Source organism: Thrips palmi, unplaced genomic scaffold (genome assembly GCF_012932325.1).
Source record: "Thrips palmi isolate BJ-2018 unplaced genomic scaffold, TpBJ-2018v1 HiC_scaffold_1, whole genome shotgun sequence".
Classification (NCBI taxonomy): domain Eukaryota; kingdom Metazoa; phylum Arthropoda; class Insecta; order Thysanoptera; family Thripidae; genus Thrips; species Thrips palmi.
In genome coordinates this window covers 6,509,252-6,531,297 of record NW_023144620.1, presented here as the reverse complement: position 1 = coordinate 6,531,297, position 22,046 = coordinate 6,509,252, and the positions used below count along the sequence as shown (strand labels likewise).

The 22,046-nt window shown below is 64.6% G+C and overlaps 3 protein-coding genes and 1 non-coding gene across 4 annotated transcripts in view; 1 reads left to right on the top strand and 3 right to left on the bottom strand.

Annotated features, from left to right (window-relative positions):
- LOC117639961 (serine/threonine-protein kinase SIK1) overlaps positions 1-4,968 on the bottom strand; it is a 41,097-nt gene extending 36,129 nt beyond the window's left edge. The window contains exon 1 of the mRNA XM_034376074.1: positions 4,622-4,968. The gene's annotated coding sequence lies outside the window, so the exon portion shown is untranslated. The remainder of the gene's footprint in view (positions 1-4,621) is intronic.
- Positions 4,969-6,040: 1,072 nt separating this feature from the next.
- LOC117642099 lies at positions 6,041-10,976 on the bottom strand. Its single transcript, XM_034379939.1, has 3 exons — positions 10,839-10,976; positions 8,376-8,679; positions 6,041-8,308 (listed from the first exon to the last, which is right to left on the bottom strand). The coding sequence occupies exons 1-3, from the start codon at positions 10,857-10,859 to the stop codon at positions 6,258-6,260; spliced, it is 2,376 nt and encodes a 791-aa protein (XP_034235830.1). The 5' UTR covers positions 10,860-10,976; the 3' UTR covers positions 6,041-6,257.
- A 1,008-nt stretch (positions 10,977-11,984) lies between these two features.
- Positions 11,985-12,103, top strand: LOC117645248. The gene has a single exon (XR_004587716.1). It is a non-coding gene; the product is annotated as a 5S ribosomal RNA (ribosomal RNA).
- A 962-nt stretch (positions 12,104-13,065) lies between these two features.
- LOC117643412 (mucin-1-like) lies at positions 13,066-21,749 on the bottom strand. Its single transcript, XM_034382293.1, has 8 exons — positions 21,570-21,749; positions 19,044-19,605; positions 18,802-18,971; positions 18,359-18,667; positions 17,937-18,190; positions 16,226-16,367; positions 15,834-16,147; positions 13,066-15,751 (listed from the first exon to the last, which is right to left on the bottom strand). Exons 1-8 carry the CDS (start codon positions 21,597-21,599, stop codon positions 13,849-13,851), a joined length of 3,684 nt encoding a protein of 1,227 aa, XP_034238184.1. The 5' UTR covers positions 21,600-21,749; the 3' UTR covers positions 13,066-13,848.
- Between the last annotated feature and the right edge of the window lie 297 nt (positions 21,750-22,046).

The following is a 22,046-nucleotide window of genomic DNA, read 5'->3' as shown; positions in this document are numbered from 1 at the left end:
AGCCGGCAAAAGCATCGGGTCCCCTGGCCTGCCCCACATATCCTGTCCCCACCCCAACTCTTTGCCGGTGACGTCACGCCTCGCCGTGGCGCCCAGCGCGCGCCAGGGGAAGGGAGCATCCCGAAGTGGCTCGATAATTCTATTCCCTCCCGAAACCCGGGAAAAAGACAACGAAAAAGCAGCCACACCATGCAGGTGACGCGGCGACGCCCCCACCACACGCGAGGCGCCCGGCCCAAGCCCGGCCCAAGCCCGCCCCCACGCCACCCCGGCCCCAGGGGGCTGCCGGCGCGATGCCTTGCCTTGGGTCATAATATGTGCCCGGCGCCCGGCCTGCACACATCGCAGCGGCATTCTAAATTGAAGACGACTACCGAAGACGTCTGGCCGGCACGCCGCCGTGCCGCGCTCGCAATCCTCCTCAGCGACATCGCCACACTCGGGCGCGCATTCTCGCGCACTTTTCCTCGAAAGTTTATCCGAAACGTCGAGGAGAAAGGAGGAGGTGCCGCCCGCGTCGCGCTGCCTCGTCGCGTCCACGTCGTCACGCCTGACCGATCGCGCCCGCGGCGGGGCGGGGCGGGGCGGGGCGGGGCAGTGTGCGGCAGCCCTAACTTTTTTCTCGCTGATTGTACATGTACGGCTGGGTCGCGGCGCGGTGCTGCGCGGTGCTGCCGATAGTTGGCTCCCTCGGCAGCGCAATGACGCAGGCGGCGTGCGGCCCGCCCCGCCCCGCCGCGCCCCGCCACGCCTTACCGCGGCCCGCCATGGGCTCTTCTACACTTTGGCTCGGCGCTGGTGCTGCTCTGCTCGCTCGCGCTGCCCCGGCTTGGCTCGGCAGTGGAATGCCTCCGCTCGGCACCACGCAGTGTGGCGGTGCGGTGCGGCCCCCAGGCCCCGGGGAGGGCACGGTCAATGTCGCCGGGGAACAACGCCCGTAAGTGAAGCCGGTTTCGCAAACAGGTAATCAGCGCCGGCAAATTAATGAAAACTTTTCCTGCCGCTTTGCTTTCTCCACCAAAGAGAGGAAAATTTAGCCTTATTTTGTCGACAGCTTTTGCTTCGCGATGAACGCGTCAACACCGCCGAGATTTTTCAGAGGGTCGGGTCGACTGCACACAGAGGTCGCGGCGCTGCCCCGAGTATGGCGTCAAGTAGAGTCTAGAAGGCCTGGCCGCGGTGAGGCACCGCGTGTGTGTGTTGCTGTGTGTGTGCGTGTGTGTGTTTGACCGCGACACCGTCGACTGGAGCTGCACGCGCTGGCCGACTGGTTGGGCGAGGAGGAAGCGATCAGCTGTGCGTGTTGTTGGTCAAGTAAAACAAAAGCAAGAACAAGACGACACGGCCGTTTGCTGTTTGCGTCGTGTGCCGCAATACGGCTGACCGGCTAGTGCTTTCTCCCTTTCTCCCCTCTCTGGTTTAGACTAAACCAACCGAAACCGCGAAGTAGCTGTGTAACTTAGGCAAACAATGCCGGGCTGGACGTGGCCAGTGAGCTCTCTGGTGCTGGCGGGGCCCTGGGCGCCTGGGCGGGGCCCTGGCCGAAGGCCCACTGGACGCCACGCCGGGGGTCTTCTAGGGGCCTGAGAACACAGACGGCTGCGGTGCCTGGTGCCTGTGGTGCCTCTGCCAGCGCGGCGTCTCTTCTGGAGCGGACCCCGCTGTAATTGCACTTATAGCCAGGACAGTCCCTCTCGGTGTTTTCTCAGCAGAAACAGCGCACTCTGAAAGCGGCGGGGTGGGGCGCTGTGCTCACAAGTAGTGGGCCCCTGTACTCCTGACGGTCCCGGCCAGCAGCACCAGCCCTGCCACTGAGGGACTCCGGAGGGTTGCTTTGAAGTTGTTTTGGCATCCGGTCCGGCGGTCCAGCGGTGCTTTCGGACCTCCGTCTCTGTCGCTCTCGAGGGGCCTTGCGTAGCGGTGCGAGTGAGACAGAGCGATGAAAGCCTTGTTCGGGATCAGCCAGCAGGACGATGACGCACCGCCGCGCCGTGCCGTGCTTTCCCACGAGAAGCAACTAGGTAACAACGGGGCGCTGGCATGGCGCTATTGCTGGTGCTATTGCTGGCGCTGCTCTGATGGGCCTGGTTATCCTGGTTGGCCAGCCTGCCCGGCCTGTCCCTGCCGGCCTGCCCACAGGCTCCTCTCCAGTCGCACCAATTTGGCCGTCATCGCGCCGAGCAGCGCGCCGAGCGGCGCGAAGGTCATTATTCCTGGCCGAGGAGGAGAAGGAGGAGGAGGACCGCGTCGATGACGTCACAGCGACGTCACCGATACCGACGCCGCGCGCGCCGCTTCGAAAATTCCTCCGATCGCGCGAGCATAAATCTCTCTCTGCTGACTCCATCTTGCAGGCTAGTAAACTTGGATGTGGCCGAAACTAATTACCGCGAGGTTCCCGTCCCGGGGGACTAGCTGGTCTGGTCAAGTCAACCGGGCGGCCCCAAACCAGACCAGGCCGTCGAGGAACATTTGGCGCCGCTAGAGCAGCCACCCGGCCGGCCGGGCGGAATCGCGTTAGCTGGGCGATACTTGAAATTTGGTTACGGCTCGGCAAGGGCCAATTTCGGGGAGAATCTCTTCCGCGCGAGTGCCCCGCGATGGAGTGACGCATCCGGGCCTCTATCCAGGCTGGTGGGGCCCAGCGGGGCCCGGCTGAACCAGCGACCCTGCCGGCCGAGCCTGCCCGCGGACCCGGACGCCTGGAGCGCCAACACGTGGCGGCGACACGTGTGGCCTAACGGCAGCGGCGCCGCGTGCGTCCCCCCCCCCCGCAACCCTTTGAGCCGGCCCCGGCCATTCTATTTTCCGCGCGGCGCGGCTAAATATTGCCGGGTGTTCCTGGAGTCGCGGCTGGAGGCACTGGAAGGAGGCCGGGGAATGACGGGCCGTCCGCGGCAGACTCGAGGGCGACGACGACGACGACGACGACGACGACGACGAGTGGACCGGGAAATGAGTTGGGAAAGCGGAAAGCGGGAAAGCGGGATCGCGGGGCCGCCCACTCCAGCTCGGAATGAGTGTATCGACGCGCGCGGTCCCCCCCCCCTCTTCTCCTCCCGCCCCTTTCACCCCCTTTGTCTTCGCTCTTTTATCCTCGCCGGCTGCAGCGGCTCCCTTCTGCTTGTCGACTCGCCCGCCCCTCTCTCGACCTTTTTCTGCGAATCGCAGCCGGTTTCCCTGGAAAGCCTCCACACTACTGGCGCGCGGACAGACAAGTACGAGACGTCTGCCCGACGGGGACGGGCGGGCGGACAGACGGACGGGCAGACAGACGGACACGCCGACGACGTCGGGGTCATTATCGGCCAATGGAGAGACGGAGTGACATCACGGCTGCTGTTATCAGCAGGCCGACTGATTCCGCGCACAGAGTGCCTCGTCGCGCTGCCTCTCTCGCACCCCCTGCCGAGCGGCCCGCGCGTGCGAGAGAGGCAGAGCGTCGACGTTTGTCGGAGGCGGGCAGGCCGGGCCGGGCCGGGCCCCACACGAGGGCCGGGCCTGTGCGCCTCATGCACGGCCGGGCCACCGTCAAGCACCGCGACGCAGACTGAGAGGCACGTCGGCGGCCTGCCTACCTTCCGGGGCCGTGGGGGACGTCGGGGACGGCAGCCAACGGCAGCGCGGTGCGATGCATGTTGCAGTGAGCTGCTTTGCGTCCTCCCCAGTCCTCCCGGTGCGTCCCGGCGGCGCGTCTCCGCGTCACTCGGCCAGCCGGCCAGCCAGCGCCATGTGCAGCAGCGCTCGTTCATTCATTACTTACGCCGCCCCTGTCTCTGTCCCTGCGCGGCCGCACTTCGTACTTCGCACTCCAACGTGCATGAGTACACGCCACGCGCTCTTGGCCCGCACGCCCAAAAATGGCTCAGCAAACCGTTGTCTGTCACGCTGACGATTTGTTGCGCAACAGACTTCCACGGCAGTGCAAGTCGTAGAAAGATCTACGGCGCGGTCACTGCGGGGCGGGCTCGCGGTCAGTGCGTCCACTGTGAACGGGGTGAGCGGTGGCCGTGCCAGGTAACGAAGAGCACACGCCGATCACGGACGATTCGCGCGAAGAGCCCCTCGCAAACAATGACAATGACAGCTGTCGGTGACACCTGCCAGTGACTCGGCACCGCGACGCCCCGTCAACGGCCGGGCGGTCAGGGAGTCAGTGCACTGCATGCCGCCCGCTCCGCGGCGAAGACCGTCGTCCGTGCCCACCGGCCGCGCGGGCACGACTTCCCGCGACGCCGCGCGCATACCGATCCACTGGAAAGGAGTGCGTCTTTGGAACCGCCGCCACCCGGCCTCGGGGCGGCCACGCCACGGCGGCCACAGCGGACACTGACACACGCGGGGTGGCATCTGAACCGCCATCTGCGGCGGCCACCGGGCCACCATCTGACCCGGACCATCTAGCGCAGCGGTTCGGTTCGGTTCGCCGTAGCACGCCGGGGCTTAATCTACTCTCGACGGCGATCTGGGCGATCCGGGCAGCCCAGCCACATCGATTCTGCGCCAGCGGTCGACTAGTGAGGCGGTGGGCGTGACGGCATGCCGAAGTGCGGCGGGCCAGGCAGCCTGGCACTTCCCCGTCGGCCCCGCCCCGCCCCGCCCCTTACACTACCACACGTACCTGGCGGGCCGGGCGCATCATAAGGGTAATCCTGTCCTGGTTCGCCAGCGCGCTGGTTATTGGTAATCACAGAAACACACTTTCTTCTTCGTCGTGCTTTATTTCCCGTCAAAACACCCCGGGCGCTGAGGTGCGGCTTCCGGGTGCAACATGGACTCGGCGGTCACCGCGGCCGCTCGCAGCTCGCCCCCAGCTACCACTCGCCGGCACCGTGGAGCACCCACACTGCAACCGTCCGCGGTCCGCGGAGCGCCGGCAGCGTCGCCCGGCGTCGCGACGCGAAGACCGGCGCCTAACCTCAACACGTGACGCCGCGAGGCCGCGAGCAGCCGAGCCGGGCCGACGCTGTCGCGGGTCGCTGGCAGGCAGCGAGTGTCTCGGTGGAGCGGCCTGAGCGCACTGGCCTGAGTCTGAGAGAGCCCCGCGCGCCGCGCCGCGCCGCCCAGCCCGGCCATATGCCGTACTACTGTTAGAGCGATCGTAGACCCCTCCCCCACCGCTCGCCGCCGCCGCGCCCCACCCCACACTACCCCTCACTACGTCGCCCTGTGCGCGCGCGCTCTCGCGTTGGCCGTTGGGCCCCGGGCAGCCAGGCAGCAACGCCGGGTGCCCCGTCCCGCCCGCCCGTCCGCGGAGGCTGCGTGCGAAGCGTGCAAGGCGAGGGCGGGGCGTTTCGGACGCGCGTGCGGCACGCCACGCAGTGCACGCGGTTCAGTGTTCAGTCCGCGCTCTCGGCTGACATCGGCTCCTGCCGGAACTCGGGTCCTACGTTTCGGCGCGGCTTGCTCCGCCGCGGCCCACCACCCCGACCCCACCCGCCCCTCCGCCCCGTCCCTTGTCCCACCCTGCGGCCCCACCGCGGCACACCCACCCCCAAGACCGCCACCGCCCACCACGGCCCCCGGCCCGCCCCGGCCCGCCCCCCGGCCCGGGGGCGGCGATCGTTTTCCTTGGCTTGGCCGCCCCCAGCCAGCCGCGGCCGCCCCTGCCTGCCGGCGCGTAGCGAAAGGGTCATTTGGCGAAAATTCGTCATCGCCAAAATTCCGAGCGGCGACATCGCGCCGCAGCCGGTTGGCTTCCCAGACTCTCCAGCCTTTTCGCAGACTCTTCGGTTCAGCAGACGCTCCAGAATCGCCAGACTCCCAGACGACACGGACCGCTGCGAATTGAATCGGCTCGCCGTTCGCTTTCTGGGAACCCCATTTGCTGCCGGAAATTGGCATCCATGCCGTGGACACGGCGCCGGACCGGGCGGACACCCACCGGGCCGCCGGGTAGAATGAGTTGCCTACCGGCCGGGCGCACCGAAGCGACGGCGCCTCGCCTCGCCTCGCCTCACCTCACGCCTGCTCCCGTGTCTCCGCGAATCAGCATGCATCTGAATGAACTAGAGGCTCCTGCGGGTCGAACACACTGTGAAAAACACTCTGGGAATTTATTTTATTTCAGAACACGTTTTTGTACAAAGGTTTGCGTTGAGAGAGAGAGGAGCGCGGGCTGCTTCTGGTGGCACCGCGCCTTGCCGGCAGCGGAGCCGAGAGGAGCCACGAGGGACAAATTGAATTATGGACTGCGAATAAAGCCGTCAGAACTTGTTCGCCAAATGGAACTTTGTGTCGGTCCGCTCGCTTGCTCGCTACCGGGTCTTCGCCTCGTAAACGTAGCCGACTTTGTGGCCGGGCACGCCGGGGGGCAGGTAGGTGCGCACGGACGCGTCCTGGGGAGGCCCCTGCGGATGCAGCCCGTTGGGCCAGGTCGCCGCCGGCTGGGAGGGCGCCTGCGACCAGGTCGCCGCCGGCTGAAGGGACTTGATTCCGACGGGCGGACGCAGGCGGCCCCGGCCGCGGCCGTACGCTCCGCCGTGAACGCTGCCGCCGACGCCAGCCGCCGCCGCGGCCGCCAGGAACTGGCCCGGTTTGGGCAGGTGATCGCCCTCGGCCTTGAAGCCCTCGCCGCGGCGCGCCGTGTACGTCACGGTCTTGGTCTGCCCCGTGCCGTCGTTGTAGGAGAAAGAGCCCTGCACGTTGCCGGCCGCGTCCGCCGACTCCTGCTTCCTGCTGGAGTCCGTCTCGTACGAGTACGAGTAGCTGCCGTCGCCGGAGCCGCCGTCGCCGACCTCGGGGCCCTGCGTCTGCTGCTCGTCGCCGTCCTCCGGGCTCTGCGTCTGCTGGCCGTCGTCCCAGGACTGCTGGGTCTGCTGCTGCTGCCCCATCGCCTCGTTCCCGGGAAGAACCTCCTGCTTGGGCAGGTGGTCGCCCTTGGCGACGAAGCCCTTCCCGGCGCCGGCCTCGTAGTCCACGCGTCGGGGCACGCCGTCCGGCGCCACGAACGAGAAGCTGCCCTTGACGTTGTTCTTGGCGTCGGCCTGCTCCTCTCGGCTCTGGTCCTTCGTTGAGTACGAGAAGGCGTACGAGCCGTCCGGGCCACGGCTGCTCTGCGTGTCACCGCCGTCGCCGCCCCCGGAGCCCTCCCCGCCGTCCGTGGTCTGCTGGCTGTCGTCGCCACCAGTGCCCACGCGCAGGTCTATCTTGTCGTCGACGCGGATGTCGAGGTCAGGATTATCCGCTTGTTGGATGGGTGTCTCGGTGACCTGTTCCTGGCCTATGGGCTCCTGGCCAACGGGCTCCTGGCCGATGAGCTCCTGTCCGTCAATAGGTTCTTGTCCAATGGGTTCCTGGGCAATGGGCGCCTGGGTGCTGGGTCCCTTGACGCCGGGTCCCTTGGCGGGTCCGCCGGACTCGCTGAGCTCCGCGACGAAGCCCGTATTCGCCCCGGCGTAGTAGTCCACCCGCCGCTCCTTGCCGTCGTCCTTGGCCACGAAGGTGTAGGAGCCCTCCACGTTGTTCTTGGGGTCGCCCTGCTCCTGCCGGCTCTGGTCCTTGGTGCTGTAGGAGAAGGCGTACGAGCCGTCCGCGCCGCGGACGCTCTGCGTGTTAGCGTCGCCGCCGACGGGGGGCTGCTTGGGGCCGTCGCCACCCAGGTCTAGCTGCTGCGCGCTGTCGAGCACCTGCTGGAGGCTGTCGTCGCCGCCGGACTGCCAGGACGTCTGGATGCCGCCGGCCGGGCCGGCGGGCTCGTCCTTGGGCTGCACGTTGGCGACGAAGCCCTTGTTGGCGCCGGCCTCGTAGTCCACGCGGCGCTGCACGCCATCCGGGCTGGTGTACGAGTAGCTGCCCTGCACGTTGCCGCCCGCATCGGCCGCCTCCTGCCTGCTGCCGTCCTTGCTCTGGTAGCCGAACTGGTAGGACGCGTCGGCGGGGCCGGAGGGCTCGGGCTGGGGTTCCGGCTCGTCGGCGTCCCACTGCCCGCCGGCCTGCTCCCAGCGGCCGTTGCCCTGTACGGGGATCTGCACGGGGATGGCGACGGCGGGGATGAGGAGAAGGGGCGGCGGCGTGGGCAGGTGCGCGCCCTGCGCCACGAAGCCCGTGTTGGCGCCGGCGTGGTAGTTGACGGTGCGGTCGCCCTCCTCCGTGCGGAACGAGAAGGTGCCCCTCACGTTGTTGGCGGCGTCGGCGGACTCGTGTCGGGACTGGTCGCCCGTCGAGTACGAGAAGCTGTACGAGCCGTCAGGGCGCAGAGGCCCCGCGGGACCCACGTGCGCCCCCTTGACGGCGGGCGCGTGCGCTGCGGGGGCGTACACCGCCGGGGCGCCGACGCTCCACCCACTGGACCATCCCGACTTGACTCCTGAAACAACAACGCACCATGTTAACCCTCAACGATTTCCTGACTCGCAAGCCCCGAGCTGACGTACCTTGCGGCGCGGGTGTTGCCGGCGGCGCGTGGCCCTGACCCTGGCCGTCGGCGACGAGGGTGGGCACGTAGCCGTTGACGCCGGCCGTGTAGTGCACCTGCAGGCCGGGCCCCGCCGAGTACGAGCCCCGCACCTCGTTGTTGGCGTCGCCCTCCACCTGGGCCGTGGAGCCGCGGCCGGTGTCCCAGCCGTACTTGAAGCTGCCGTCCGCGTGCTGCAGGCTGTACTGCGCGCGGTGGCCGGCGGGGATGGCGGGCACGCGGCCGCCCTGCGCCGCGGACGACGCCAGCAGCAGCACCAGCGCCTGCGACAACAAGGCGGTCAAGCAGGAGTACGTGGAGCGCCTGCGGAGCGCGGGGTAGGCCAGCCCGCCGCCCAGCCCTGCATGCCCCGCGTGGTTGCCTACCCCGCGCTTCGCAGGCGCTACTATCGCTATTGACGACTGCGGCGCAGCGCGACACTCAGTCCCACTGGACACTGGACCTTCACGGCGTGCTCGGCCTGCTCGGCCTTCACCCGGGGAATGCCATTCGCGTCTGACTGCCGGCCGTTCTGGCCGACGCAGCATCGCTGCTCTGCATCATGGCGATCATGGCGCGATGGCAGGGCAGGCCGAGCTTCCGCGCCAGCAGCCCGCCTCAGTCAAGACCCTGCCCGGCCGGGCATCATCCACGCACAATCCCAGCATCCAGCGTCGCGGCGGCCATTAAGCAGAGCAGAAGGAAGGAGGAGCGACGGAAGCGTCACGCCAGGCCTGGTTAATTTGCGCGTCTGTACTTTTCATAGGCGCCGTCCGTACACTGTGCGCTCGTGTCTAAATTGTATTCCCTCCCGTGTCATGATTGGTACGCGCATTTTTGCCGAGTTTCACAAACGGTGCGTGTGTAGCGTCACAACTACTCTATTCAGCCTAGCAGCACGTGATCTGAAGGGAAAACCCCGAGAGAGTTCGAGTTCGATTCCTCGAGCCTCCTGCTCGTCCAAGGGCGTAACAGGGCGTCGCCTGCGTCACCGGAGCACACGCCCCGCGCCGTGAGGCGCACCGTAGCCGCACCGACCCGTATTTGGCCAATCGATTCTCGCTTTCCGTACCTCCCGCGTGCTTCGCTTCTCCCTTCTCTCTCGCGCCCTCACGGGACGGCTCCACGCGTGCGACGGAGACGGTCCGCAGCACCTCCTCGAGGTGGCCGCCGCCGCCACCGCAAGATGAAGACGTAGTGTGTGTTGGTGTGTGTACAGGCGCGCCGCGGGACGCCCGCCTCGGGCCTGCCTGCCTGCCTGCCTGTTGTCGCTTCGCACTGCTTTGCATCAAGATGCATTATTTGTGGCGCCGCTCGTTCAGTTTGTTTTCGTCGCCGTGCGTGTGTGTGTGTGTGTGTGTGTGTGTGTGTGTGTGTGTGTGTGTGTGTGTGTGTTGTGTGTGTGTGTGAGCATGAGCAGTGGCCGTCCCCGCCGCTCGAGTTGCGTGCTTTTCACGCCGCGGCTGCCGCGGCTCCTCCTTGGCACGCGGCCCGCCCCGCTCTATTACTCCACGGCCTGCATTGCTGGCCTGGCGTTGCGTCCGTCGCTGTATCGGTAGCGAGGCGATGAGCAGACGCGGGCCACAGCGATGACGTGTGGCGAAGCACGCCGTAGCACGCGTAGCGACGGCGGGGGTCTCCCGCCACGCCGCGCCGCGCCACGCCACGCGCCGTCCGTATAATCGCTCGCGTATAATACGCACGCCGCTGGAGCCGCTCGCTGGAGAAGCTCCAGAGTCGTTCCGTCTGACAAAGGAAGAGGACGGATCTGGAGTGAGCCGGCCTCTGGCCGCGGACTGAGGAGACGAGACGAGCTCGTCGTTCTTGCTCCCCTTTTATTCGAGCAGTAATGACGAATGTGTCAATTAGTTTCCGGCCGAAATGGCTCGCCGCGCCACGGCACGGCACGCCACGCACATTAGCATAGGCCGTGCTCTTCTTGTTGTGCGCGCAGCAACAGAGGCGTGTAAAGTCTCGGGCGGGGCTGAATTCCTGCCGGAGTCTTCCATGCTGTCATGTCTGTCTGCATGTCTACTGTATTTCTGGCCATCGTCGGCGTTTCATGATCTTTTTGAAAAAAGCATTCTGCGCCCGCGGTTTCCGGTTTCCGCTCAGCTTGTCGGGCGTATTGTATCAAATTGCAGCCGCAGGAACGTCGAGTGACATTCACTGAATGTCACATTTTTTTTGTCGAAATTCAAAAATTGTGAAAGGAAACCGATTTAATTTGCAGCTGACGCATTATGTCTTAAGGTCGGAGCTTGCACGCAATTCTGCATTCTACCTGATGGGGAAAAGCCGGTTCATAATCCGACTGACATTGTTTTCGTCACAGACTGCGCAAATGTAATGGGAGTTACACTATAAGAAACCCTTTGACGGCGAAGTAATGGAGTTACACTTGGATACATTTTGATGGTGAAGCACTCCCGAAATCACTCACCTTCACACAGGCGCTGGGCATGATGACCGGCGGGTTTCCTGCGGCAGGGCACTCCTCCACTGGAGGAGGACGGACTCACACACACACAGACACACACAGACACACGCACGCACCGCTGGTCCACGCAGCCTCCACGCTCGGCACTCTCTGTCTTACTGTCCATCAGATAACGACACTAGTATATATAGGAAACGGCGGATGGCTCCGGCGAGGCTCCTGATTGGTCGCCGAGCGGCGCTCAAGTTGGCGCCAAGCGATTTGAAACGCGCGCGCGTCGGCACGGCGGCGGCGGCGGTGGCGGCTGGCGGTGGCGGGAAATCTTTAAAACTTTAAAAAGCTTTGGAATTTCCTCGAAATTTAATCGAAAACGGCAATAAAACGAAGAAAACTTTCGCAATGAAAAGCGAGACCGGACCCCCGGCTTTCATCAGAACGCAACGACAACACTCGCTCCAGTCATTCCACGAGGAACACGTTGTTTTTTTCACCCCGTTCTATTGTCGTGAACCCGGCTGACTCTTTTTCCCCCCTTGTAAGGTTTTATTTTTTTAACCATTTGCGCCGGACAGCGAGCGCGGGGCATCAGATGGCAACGTCTGCAGGAGCATGTAGCCGATGTAGCCTCGCGCCAGGTGTTGCTCGAGGTGTCGATGCGGTGATTTGTCGCGCCACTGGAAGGCCACTGTGGACCCTCACCCTTCTCCCTTCAAAATGCACCGCCTTGTCAGGCAACAAATGGAGCCTCTTCGTTCCTTTTGGTTGTGTTTTTGTTTGTTTGCTTACGGCATTCTCCCTTGCAATTTCATACCGGGAATACACCGCTTTGGTGGATAACGCTTCCTTTTTTTCCCTATCCTCGTTATCCTAATGCAATTGTTGATCAACTAATCCTTTGTGTTTCTTTATCCTCATGGAAATGCAGCAGCTCTAATTGATTGGTAAAAGGCGGATCCAGAGGACGCCGCTACTTTTTCACTCGACCGTGGACGTCTCAACCGTCCCGGCGGCCGTGGTGGAGACGGTGGAGACCAGGACGGCGTCCGTGGCGCAAACGATTCGACCGCTGCATCCGTTCAAAACGCAAGGGCGCCGCGGCGGGAGACTGGCAGCAGCGCTACTAGTACGCGGCGCGTAGCAGCGTCTCTCGCCAACGACCATACCACGCTGGGTCCACCGGTTCCCTTCCGCACACCGAAGTTAAGCAGCGTTGGGTGCGGTCAGTACTTAGATGGGTGACCGCTTGGGAACACCGCATGCCGTTGGCATCCCTTTTGCCAACGTTCCTATTTCAGATTACTTAATGACCGCCCCTTTTTTGCCACTTCCGGTCACGTGCCGCAAATAAATTTAAATAAAAGCTAGCTGGCACCTTTAAGTGTCTTGTATTGTTCTAGGTACGTTTTAAAGTAGTAAAGGTATCATCTGCTAAAAAAATTCACGGTCGGTGGCGGCGTAGTCCGTAGGAGGGTCTCGATGACCGCGTAGGGTGTAGGGTCGCGGCATGCTCCAGGTTGTCAAATGGCACGCGCTTCCGCGCGCTTCCTTGGCGATGAAACTGACCGCCGCGTCCGGACACGAGGCTCGCGCGCACACTGGCCACAGCCTGGCCAGGGATGGCACTTGCAGTGCAGGCCGCACGGGATGCGCCGCGGAGCGCCGTCTCAAGGAAAACCGCATTGCTCGCCCAGCGGCCGGCCAGCCCGGCCGGCAGCCCGGTCCAGCAACACGCCCACACCCAGCCCTTCCCCCTTGCCAGGCAGAGGCAGCCCCGCCGAGCGAATCCGCAGCGTCTCTCTCGCACCCCCACGGGACGAGTGCGACGGAGACAGAGCGACGAATCGGTCAGTCAGTCAGTCAGTCAGTCCACTGGGCCGTTACTCCGCTGTAAAGCAAAGGCACCGTTTCGCGAACCCTGACCCCGCCCCGCCCCGTCGGCCTGGTGATTGAGGGCTCTGCGCTGCGGGTGGCCTTGCAGTGTAGTGTGTCACTTCAGAGGGAGTCGCTGTTTTATTATCGCCGTGTGGAGCGGCAGAGCCGCCGCTGTTACATTTATTTGTACGTTGAACGGCTGCGACGTCTCGGGAGACAGATAGATGCCCCGGCGCTTTAATGCCTTAATGTGGTGCATGCAGCCAGGACACGGCCAGGACATGCGAAGCACCGCGTCATCTCCCAGAGTGTGTGAGTGAATGCAATCTGATGCTAAGGAAACGACACCACGGCGGACTTGTGTTTGTATAAATATTATATTTGACATTTTTTCACAGACGTACACTTTAAAACTCAGAGTATTTACAAATGATGAGGGTCGACAACAATGATGAAACAAGCAGCCTCCCTCTGTTTGGTCGAATAAATTATTATTATTATCATTACTGTGAAGGGGTTAGCGCCGCCCGTTGGTCAACAGGGCACCGATATTACCAGGTTCTTCGGTGAATAAAAATTATCTGTAATATGGCTTATGAACGACTCTAAACTTATTTTCGCGTGAATTAGGAACTTAAATTACTTGCGAGCAAAGAACTGAACTGGAATGATCACTGTCACAACACGACGGATTAGGTTTCCAATATTGTTACCAACATAACAAACAGCACAAAAAATTCTTTGTTTTCTAGCAGGTAACTATAGCACTAAGGTCTTTCACAAAAAAATTATTAAATTCTATTTAAGTGTTAATGGCCTGACCTAGCATAGGCGAAGAAGCCTCAGCAACGAAAATAGAGTAGTCCAGGTTGACAGGAACTTCCAGCGGCAACCTTGAACTGAGATCGTCTCGGCAATCAGCAGAGCGTCGCGGCGCGGCGTCCAAGCCAGAGAGCCAGCAGCCGGGCAGGCGGTGGAAGCCAGCGCCCTCTACTCGTCAATTTGTAGAACGGCGGGCTCCATTAGCGCCACGCACTGTTCGCGCTCTACGCAACCAGACATTTGGCGCCGTCGGCGTCCGGCGGCCACCGTGGCTGAATTTCTCATAGCGAGTCAGTCTGTGATCGCGGCGGCCGTGTTTTCACGCGGCGGCCGGCGCAGACGTGGTGGTCGTGGTGTTGCTGGCCGGGGTCGAGGCGACAGCCTCCGCCGACGCTTCCTCGCTCTCCGCGGACTCCGTCTGGGCGTCGCGGTCCTCGCCGCTGCCCTCAGGCTCGGCTGTCGTCGTCGTGGCCTCGGTGACGGCCTCCGCGATCCTCGGCGGTTGAGCGGGGACGCCCTGGCGTCCGCGCGGGCCGTCCGCGGGGTCGACGCTGCGCTGGCGGTGCGCGTGGATGGACTGCTCCTGGCGGATGAAGCGTTCCAGCGCCTCTCCGGGGTCCATGGCGCGGTGCTCCGGCTCGAACGGCATCAGGTCCACGGACTGCACGTGCGCGCGGACCACGGCGCCGGCCGGGAAGGGCTGCGCGTTGAGCGCCTGGTGCCCCGGGTACAGGCCGCCGTCGCGCTCGTCGCGGAAGCGGTGCGGCCGCTGCCTCGTCGGGCAGCAGTTGCCGTACGGCACGGGGCCCCAGTGGGGGCGGCCGGGCCAGGGGCCGCTCACGCCGCTCACGCCGCCGTCCGGGTCGAGGAAGTCGTCGTCGGGGCCGAACACGTCCACCGCCACGCCCGGCTTGCTGGGCAGGCGGCCGGGCCGGATGGTGGTGGGGTAGATGACGCCGCTCGCGCCGCTGCCGCCCGGCCGCACGAACGGCTTCTTGGGCCGGTTGTAGTCGTAGCCGGAGCTGGTGCTGGAGACCGGCCCTTCCGACGGGTTGGCGTATATCGGCGTGGGGTTGAACAGCGAGTCGAAGTCGTCCTCGGACGGCGTGGGGCGCGGCGTTGTGGGTCGGGGCCGGGGTCGCGGCCGAGGGCGCTTGTTTGGCCGGGGGGTGGACGACGGCGCGGTGGGCGAAGGGGACGCGGAAGGTCCCGTGGTGGCGAACGGGTCCAAGAAGTCGTCTCCGGAGTTTGGTGACGTGGACGGCGGGCGGTATGTACCGGCGGTAGAGCCCGTGGTAGAGCCAGCCGTTGTGCCCGTGGTGGAGCCCGCAGTGGGCCGAGGCCGCTGCGTGGGCCGCGGGGTGCTGCTGACGTCGCCGCCGTCGCCACCGTTGCCGCCGAACAGGCCGTCGATCGCGTTGTCGTCGTCGCCGGACGAGCCCGAGGTGGTCGTCGGGTACGACCCGGACGACGGCCGCCCGGAGAACACTTCGTCGTCGGGGTCTGCAGGGTCGATGGACACGGAGGGCTTCGGCTTCTTCACCGGCCGCACCGATCCAGGGCGGCCTCCTGAGCTGCCTCCGCCGTAGTTCGTGCCTGAGCCTGAGCCCGGCCGAAGCGGCGTCCCCGTCTCCCCGGGGAACAGCTCGGAGAGGGGGTCATCCACGTCGCCGAAGGACAGCGGAGGGACGTAGGGCAGGCCGGTCGGCAGTGGCCGCGGCGGGATGTACTGGTTGTTGGGGCGGCCGGTCGTCGAGGACCCGCCGTACCCGCACACCGCCGGCTTGCAGGGCCTCGAGCCGCCACCGGAACCATTGCCCGAGCCGCCGGAGCCGCCACCGATGGGCCGCCCCGTGACGGGGAACACCGACGGCGACACCGAGGAGAAGGGCGGCGCGTAGGACGACGACGGGAACGTGGTGGGGAAGGGCGAGGGGAACGGGGTGGGGAAGGGGGAGGGGAAGGGCGACGAGGGGAAGGACGGCGAGGTGGGCGACACGGGGAAGGGCGACGAGGAGAAGGGCGGGTAGGAGGTGGCGTAGTTGGGGGGTATGACCACGCCCTTGTGGTTGTTGACGATGCGGTACCCGATACCCGGGCCCGCGATGTACTCCACCGTCTGCTGCACGCCCTTGTCGTCGATGTACGAGTACGAGCCGCGCCGGTTGTTCACCTGGTCGCTCACCTCCTCGCGGCGCGAGTCAGGCCCCGCGGCCACGAACCTGAAAGAGAGAGATAGATGGGTGGATGACGTTCGCGCTGCTAGGGACGCGACCCGCGCGTCTCGCGGCACTCATCGCCTACCTGTACGAGCCGTCGCGGTTCTGCATGATGCTGGTGCGTCCGCGCGGGGGGTTGCCGGGGCCCAGGTGGTAGCCGGGGGCCGGCACGTTGTCCGGGAAGGCCGTCAGCACGTTGAAGCCCTTCTCGGCGCCGGCCTCATACTGCACCACGTGGCGCTCGCCCACGTCGTCGATGTAGCTGTACACGCCAGTCACGTCGCCGCGCCCGTCCGCGTCCTCCTTGCGCGCGTACGTCGGCGTCCTGAACGCGAACGAGTAGCTAGGGTCCTCCAGGGGGTCGAAGTAGTTGTCGTACTCGGGGCTGTAGCGGCCGTCCTGCAGGCAATCAGGTTGTCCGTTGTGAGTCCAGAGGTCAGCGGAAGGAGGACGCCCCGAGCCAAGGACAGAGCTTACTGGCGGCGGTCTGGGCGCGCGGCCCCCGGACTGCGACAAGTCCATCTTCCTGGCGATGTCCGTGCCGCGGGCCCTGAAGCCCCTGGGTCCGGCCGTGTACACCGTCTGCACGGGGCGGCCATCCGCGTCCCGGTACCCGTACCTAAAAGACACGCAAAAAAGACTTAATTACAATTTCAAAAAGTGGCGGGATTGAATATGACCGCCAGTGCTGCGTAATGGCATGCGGGACATCCCCGGGGCGGCACGGCGTGGCGCGGCGAGCTGGCCGGGGTGGGGGCACAATGGCGCGTTTCCTCCGAGTTGACGGCGGCACGGCGGCGTCGCGGGTCAGGAGGAAAGAAAGGAGGAGGACAAGGCCAGATGCCTGATAAGTGCAGCACCTCGGCCACCGCCTCGGCCTCCGCGTCCATCGCCCGGGCCAGGATGGCCACGGACCGCGGGCCGGGCACGGGCCACACACGCGCCGCGCCGAGCCGAGCACGTCTGCTGCCGATATCACGCCCATTGTCCGCCCTTCGGTGCCCTTCGCTGCATCGCTGCCCTTCGGCCAATTATTCGCAGACAATGCGCATGCGCCCTCCGATTTGAGGCTCGCGCCGTGCGAGCCGTGCGAGGCGGGAGACGGACAGATCCTACTCGAATTCAGGCGGCAGGCCGGCAGGTGAGAAGCAACTCGCGTCGTTTTGTCCCACAGGCCGAAACGGCAGCGTCGCGGCGTGCGTGTGCGTGCATTTCCCTTCCACGGCGGAGGCGGCAGGGCACTGTCACACTCGGCTGCGACGGCCATGACCGGGCCCATGACTCGGTCCATGGACTGGGCCCCGCTGCCGAGCCGCGCGCTGCGCCTGGCGGGAGGCCCGGGAGTCACACGGCTGCTGCATGGCGGCGCGGCTGCCAGCACGTTTAGCATGCCGCGCCACTGCCGCCACCCACCCACGCCCACTGTATATGACGTCAAACGCGCGGCCGGCAAAAGGACGAGACGAGAAGAGCGAGCCCTCTGCCGCCGAATGCACACACCACCGGGTCGTCCCAGGCTGTGATAGAAAAATCAAAACTCAACAAAATTCCAAAAAGCTCAAAATTTTGCAAAAATTTTGTCAAGTGAGCCCGTATTTTCGAGGAGCCAAACAGTGTTTTCCTCGATCCATGGCCACTGGCAGGTGCGACAAGCAGGACAAGTTGACTTTCGCCTCGCGGTGCCGGAGTGCTGGCCCCACCGGGCCCCACCGGGCCCCACGCCCCGCGGGCTCATTAAGGAGTTCGCTCAACCACGCAAGAGCCCCCCCCCCCCTCTCCCCCCCGTGTGAATGTCCGATCCTCTTCCCCGCGGGTCATGCAGCACTTCTTGGTGTTTACTTCATTATTCAGAGAGCGTCCTCCGCGCCAAGGGCAGCTCGCCGCCAAGCCCCCGAGCACCCGTACCTCGCGCAGGGATACGAATTCGCGCGCCCAGGCGCGCCCAGGCGCGTCTGCATGGGAAGTCGACATTGTCTTCCCGATTTTGTGTTTGTGAGCCACGAGCGGGTAAGCGACGTGTTGAACACGCCAGACGCTGTAATTTTATTCCCGTAGGAAGAGAGCGGGCCTCGCTTCCTCTCCCAGAGGGTCAGCCGCGGCGGCGCGGGAAAATTCAAACGAGGCGCTCCGTCCCGATTGGCCGGCGGCTGGCCCTTGGGCGCCTTGGGCTCGCAGGCCAGCTACCCACCTGCCGGCGACCAGGTTGTCGCTGTTGGCCTGCTCGATGCGGAAGTGCTCGCCCTCGTCGTTGGTGTTGTAGGCGAAGCGGTAGGAGCCGTCGGGGTTCACGTCCACCTGCTGGAAGTCCACGGACGGCACCTGCACGTTGACGCTGTGCCGGCCTCGGCCCTGCCGCGACACGCGGACCTCGTCCGTGGCGGTCTGCAGCGCCTCCATGGAGGCCTCGGCCTCGTCCTCCTGCCGCGTCACGCGCACCTCGGGCTGCAACAGCGTCATGGGTTCAAATACCGATAGCAACAAAAACTCGAACAAGGTTTACAGCACTCAGCTTACGCGCAAGGAAGCTGCCTTGGCGTCCTTGGCGTCCTTGGCGTCCTTGGCGGGGGCGTCGGTGGCGGCCTCTGTGGCGGGTGGCGGCGGCTCGGTCACCAGGGCGGGCACGCTGGCCAGGGCCGGGCGGCGCTTGGCCTTGGCGGGGATGGCACGCGTCGGCTCCGCGAGGGATGCCGCAGCGTCGCGGCTCCAGGCCTCCGCCGGGGAGGGCGTGTCCGTCAAGGACTCCGCGGGGGTCGCCGTCGGCTTCCTCGTGCCCTTGCGCGACTTCCTGCGTCGCTGGCTGGACTTCTTCTTCTTGGTGGGCTTGGGCTCGGGCGGCAGCTCAAACACCGGGGGCCCGCTCTGCTCCGCGTCCAGCGGCACGTCGACGGGGACCTCCTGCCTGGCAGCGCGGCCCGCCGCCTGCATGGACAAGAAGTGGGGAGAGGTGTCGTCCTTGCGTGTCGCGCCTGCTGGCGCCTTCACCGGCGCGGCATGCATTATGCGCGAGGTGAACTTTTCTTTCGGATTTTCCTTCAACTTTTCCTTTTGTTTACCTTCCGGCTGCGCGCGTTCCTCGCCGCCAGCGCCTCCCTGGACCGCAGCGAGCCGTCGCCCTGCCGCACCACCCTGCGCGCGTCCTTGTCCTTGGTCGAGGCGGACGACGGCCGGCGCCGCACCCGGGGGCCCTGCATCACCTCCACCCCGGGGGCGTGCAGGGTGTCCTCTGGCGCAGGAAAGGATAAAGACATTAGAGCGGGTGGTTGAACCCGGGGCGGACGGCGGCGCCGCTGCTTACCTGCCAGCTTGTTCTTGTCGGTGGTGGCGGCGGAGTCCGCGCGCGTTGTGCTGCCCTCTGGGACGCCCTCCAGGACGGGCGCAGGCACCACCACCTCCGCCTCCAGCGCCTCACGCGTCTCGTTCCCGGAGCCTGTCACCTTGCTCACGGTGATCTTGACGGACTTGGACGTGGATGCCTCGTGCTCGACGTGCCTCCGCACCGTCGCGTTGGAGTCCTTCTCATTGGCGTCGTCCTTGAGGGCCTTGACGGCCGCTTCCGGTTTCGCATCGACGGTGGCGTTCGACTTGAGAGATCCTTTCGCCTCAGCTGGTGCCTCTTCGTCGTCATCCTCGTCATCGTCGTCGTCGTCGTCACCATCGTCGCCGACATCGTCCTCCTCGTCGTCGTCGTCCTGGTCCTGAGTTGCCTTCGGCCCCTTCACGGGTGCCTGGGTGGTGACCGTTTCGAAGGCCAGGGGCGAGATCGCGTTGGTGGAGGCTTCGGCAGGGGGTGCAGGAGAACTGTCTTCGGCGGTTGCCGCCAGAGCGCAGCTTACTAGTAAGCAGAGCAGCGCCCACGTCTGGAAGCATTCCACGAGCCAAATCGAGCCAAATCAATAACCAAAGTGTGAAATCAACCCGAAACTTTTTCACATTTTTGCGCAGTTTGTGCTCTGTTTTGTTGTTTTATTCATCCGAGAACAGTGTCCAGGAGTCACGGCGTGTGAGTCCCACCCCTGCCGCTGCTTGCCGCTGCTTGCTGCCCGCGCTGCGCACACGTTGCCACACGCTTATCTCCCTTTTAACATTGTTATCACCCGATAGCACCCCGCCAGGCCGCGCCTCGCCGCGCCTCGCCGCCCCGCCAACGGCACACGCCGAGCACACGCCGCGGGCAAGGCGGCGGCGATAACGAATTTCACACCATTTTTCAGGTGGGGTGGCGGACAGGCGCTGAAACTTTCGCCATTCAAATAGAAAAATAAATGAAGAAGGGAGGGAATCGAGAACCTTGTCCGCTGATTCCGCACGTGGCGCCCCACCTCCTCAGTGCCGCCAGCAAGCCGACAGCCGCTATTGCCTTGCCTCTCCACCGTTAATTAATTCCCCTGTCTGCTCCGGCCTAGGTGGGTTTTGGAGGCCTCAGCCAGTCCGGGCGCGCAGCTGTTTAGCGACCATATCTTCCCTAATGACCCCGCCCCCTCCCCTTTCCTTCTGGACCCTCTGCGACGACGCCGCGGCGGCCGGGTGGCGGCCGGGGGGCATCCGGACCGGGCATCTCCAGCCTCGACAGGCATCGCGACGCCCCGGACCGGCGTCATCCAGGACGCCCCGCGGGAGGGGGGCGGGGGTCCGAAAACAATGGGCCCCGTGGCCCCGGTCATGGCGGCGCCGCGGAGTACGGTAGCGGCGAAGGCACGGTGCGGCTGGCACGCGCAGCACGCGAGGCGGCGCATTAGCAGGGACTCGTCCGGCCAGGGGTAGCGGGCCAGGCAGTGGATTTCGGCGTGGTGACCGCCAGACTTCCGGTCAAGACACTGCAGCGGCAGCGCTGTGCTGAGGAAGTTGAAAGGGACGCGACTGCCTGGACTATCTGCGCCAAGCGAGCCCATCCTCGGGTCTGGGTCCATCCTAGAGTCCATCTCCGTCGTTCAGGTCCGCCTCTTCGCGTCAGCGCTAAGGACCAGGGACGACATGAGCTTGCCCGCGGCCTTGTGTTTTCCACGTGGCGGCTGTTCACACGCTACGTACCTACGACAGTGAGCCCCGACAGCTAGAGTGGACACTAGAAAATTGGCCCAAGGAGACTTGACAGCGCCGTAGGATTTGAAAAAAGTCGAGGTTGATTGTAATAAAGTCGGTGTGAATTGAAAGATAGTGGGTGAGAATTGATCAACAGGCAAGCGGCTCGGCGGCGGCACTGGCTGAGGCTGTCTGTGTGAACGGTCGTTACCGCGTTGCCATCAAAGCGCGCAGTGTGGGATTCCCAGATTCCGACTCATTTCCATGCCAGGCGCGTGTCTTGGCCGAGTACGAAAAACCCTCAAGGTCGGGGAGTTGCCGTCCTTAAATCGGTCCATCAAATGAGTAAGATCCGGGTTCCATTCGGCGGACACCCCTTGGACACCGAGCCTTCGAGCGACGGGGGCTCGACTGGTGATGTCCAGCGTGTGATGGGCATTTCGGAAGGAAGAGGTAAAGTAGTGCTTTTTGCCCTTGTTCCGAAAATAACCTTGTGGCTTTTATCAATAAAGGACCGGCCGATCGGCACAATAAACAAACCAAAACAAACATTGGACGGGCGGTCCAGGGGACGGACCAGCGTCTGCAAATCGGGCGATTTGGTCTTGTAAACACTTGGCGCTGTCACTGCAGCGAAGTGCATAGAAAGTCGACTCATTCCCTGACAGCGGGATGATTAAGGGTTACAAGGTTTTACCCTGGGGCGAAAATTCAGCATCCGCCACCACCTCCCTCATGACACCCAAATCTTTGACCCAAACCGATACAGCCTAAAAATGACCTCAACGCCGGCTGAACCTACCATCTTCATCCTGCAGGTGGTATCCGCCATTGTGGTCCGGGCAGTTCACTAAGTGTCACTCACGCACACACTTGTCACGCGCTCGTCACACTCGCGTCACACTGCACTGCCGCGCACTCACGCACGTGCATGACGGCACCGCGGTACTCTCCTCGGCCGAGTCGACGACGCCGACGTCCAGAGCATAACACTCGCCAGGACGCCGGCGGCGGCGGCTACTATATAGACTCGGCCCCTTCCAGAGGCCCCCCACCCCCCGGCTCCGGAGCCCCTCAGCCCCTCGGACGCTCCAGGACGGGCCGCCCGGGGCCCCGGCCGCAGCTTCGACACCCACGCCGACGGCGGCGGTGGCGGCGGCGGCGGCTCGGCACCCTCCCCGCCCCGCGTCCGCGTCCACCTCTTCGATGGCACGTCGGAAGGCGCGCGGCGGCCGGCCCGGCCAATAGGAAACAATGGCCCTGGTGCAGCTCCTGCAGC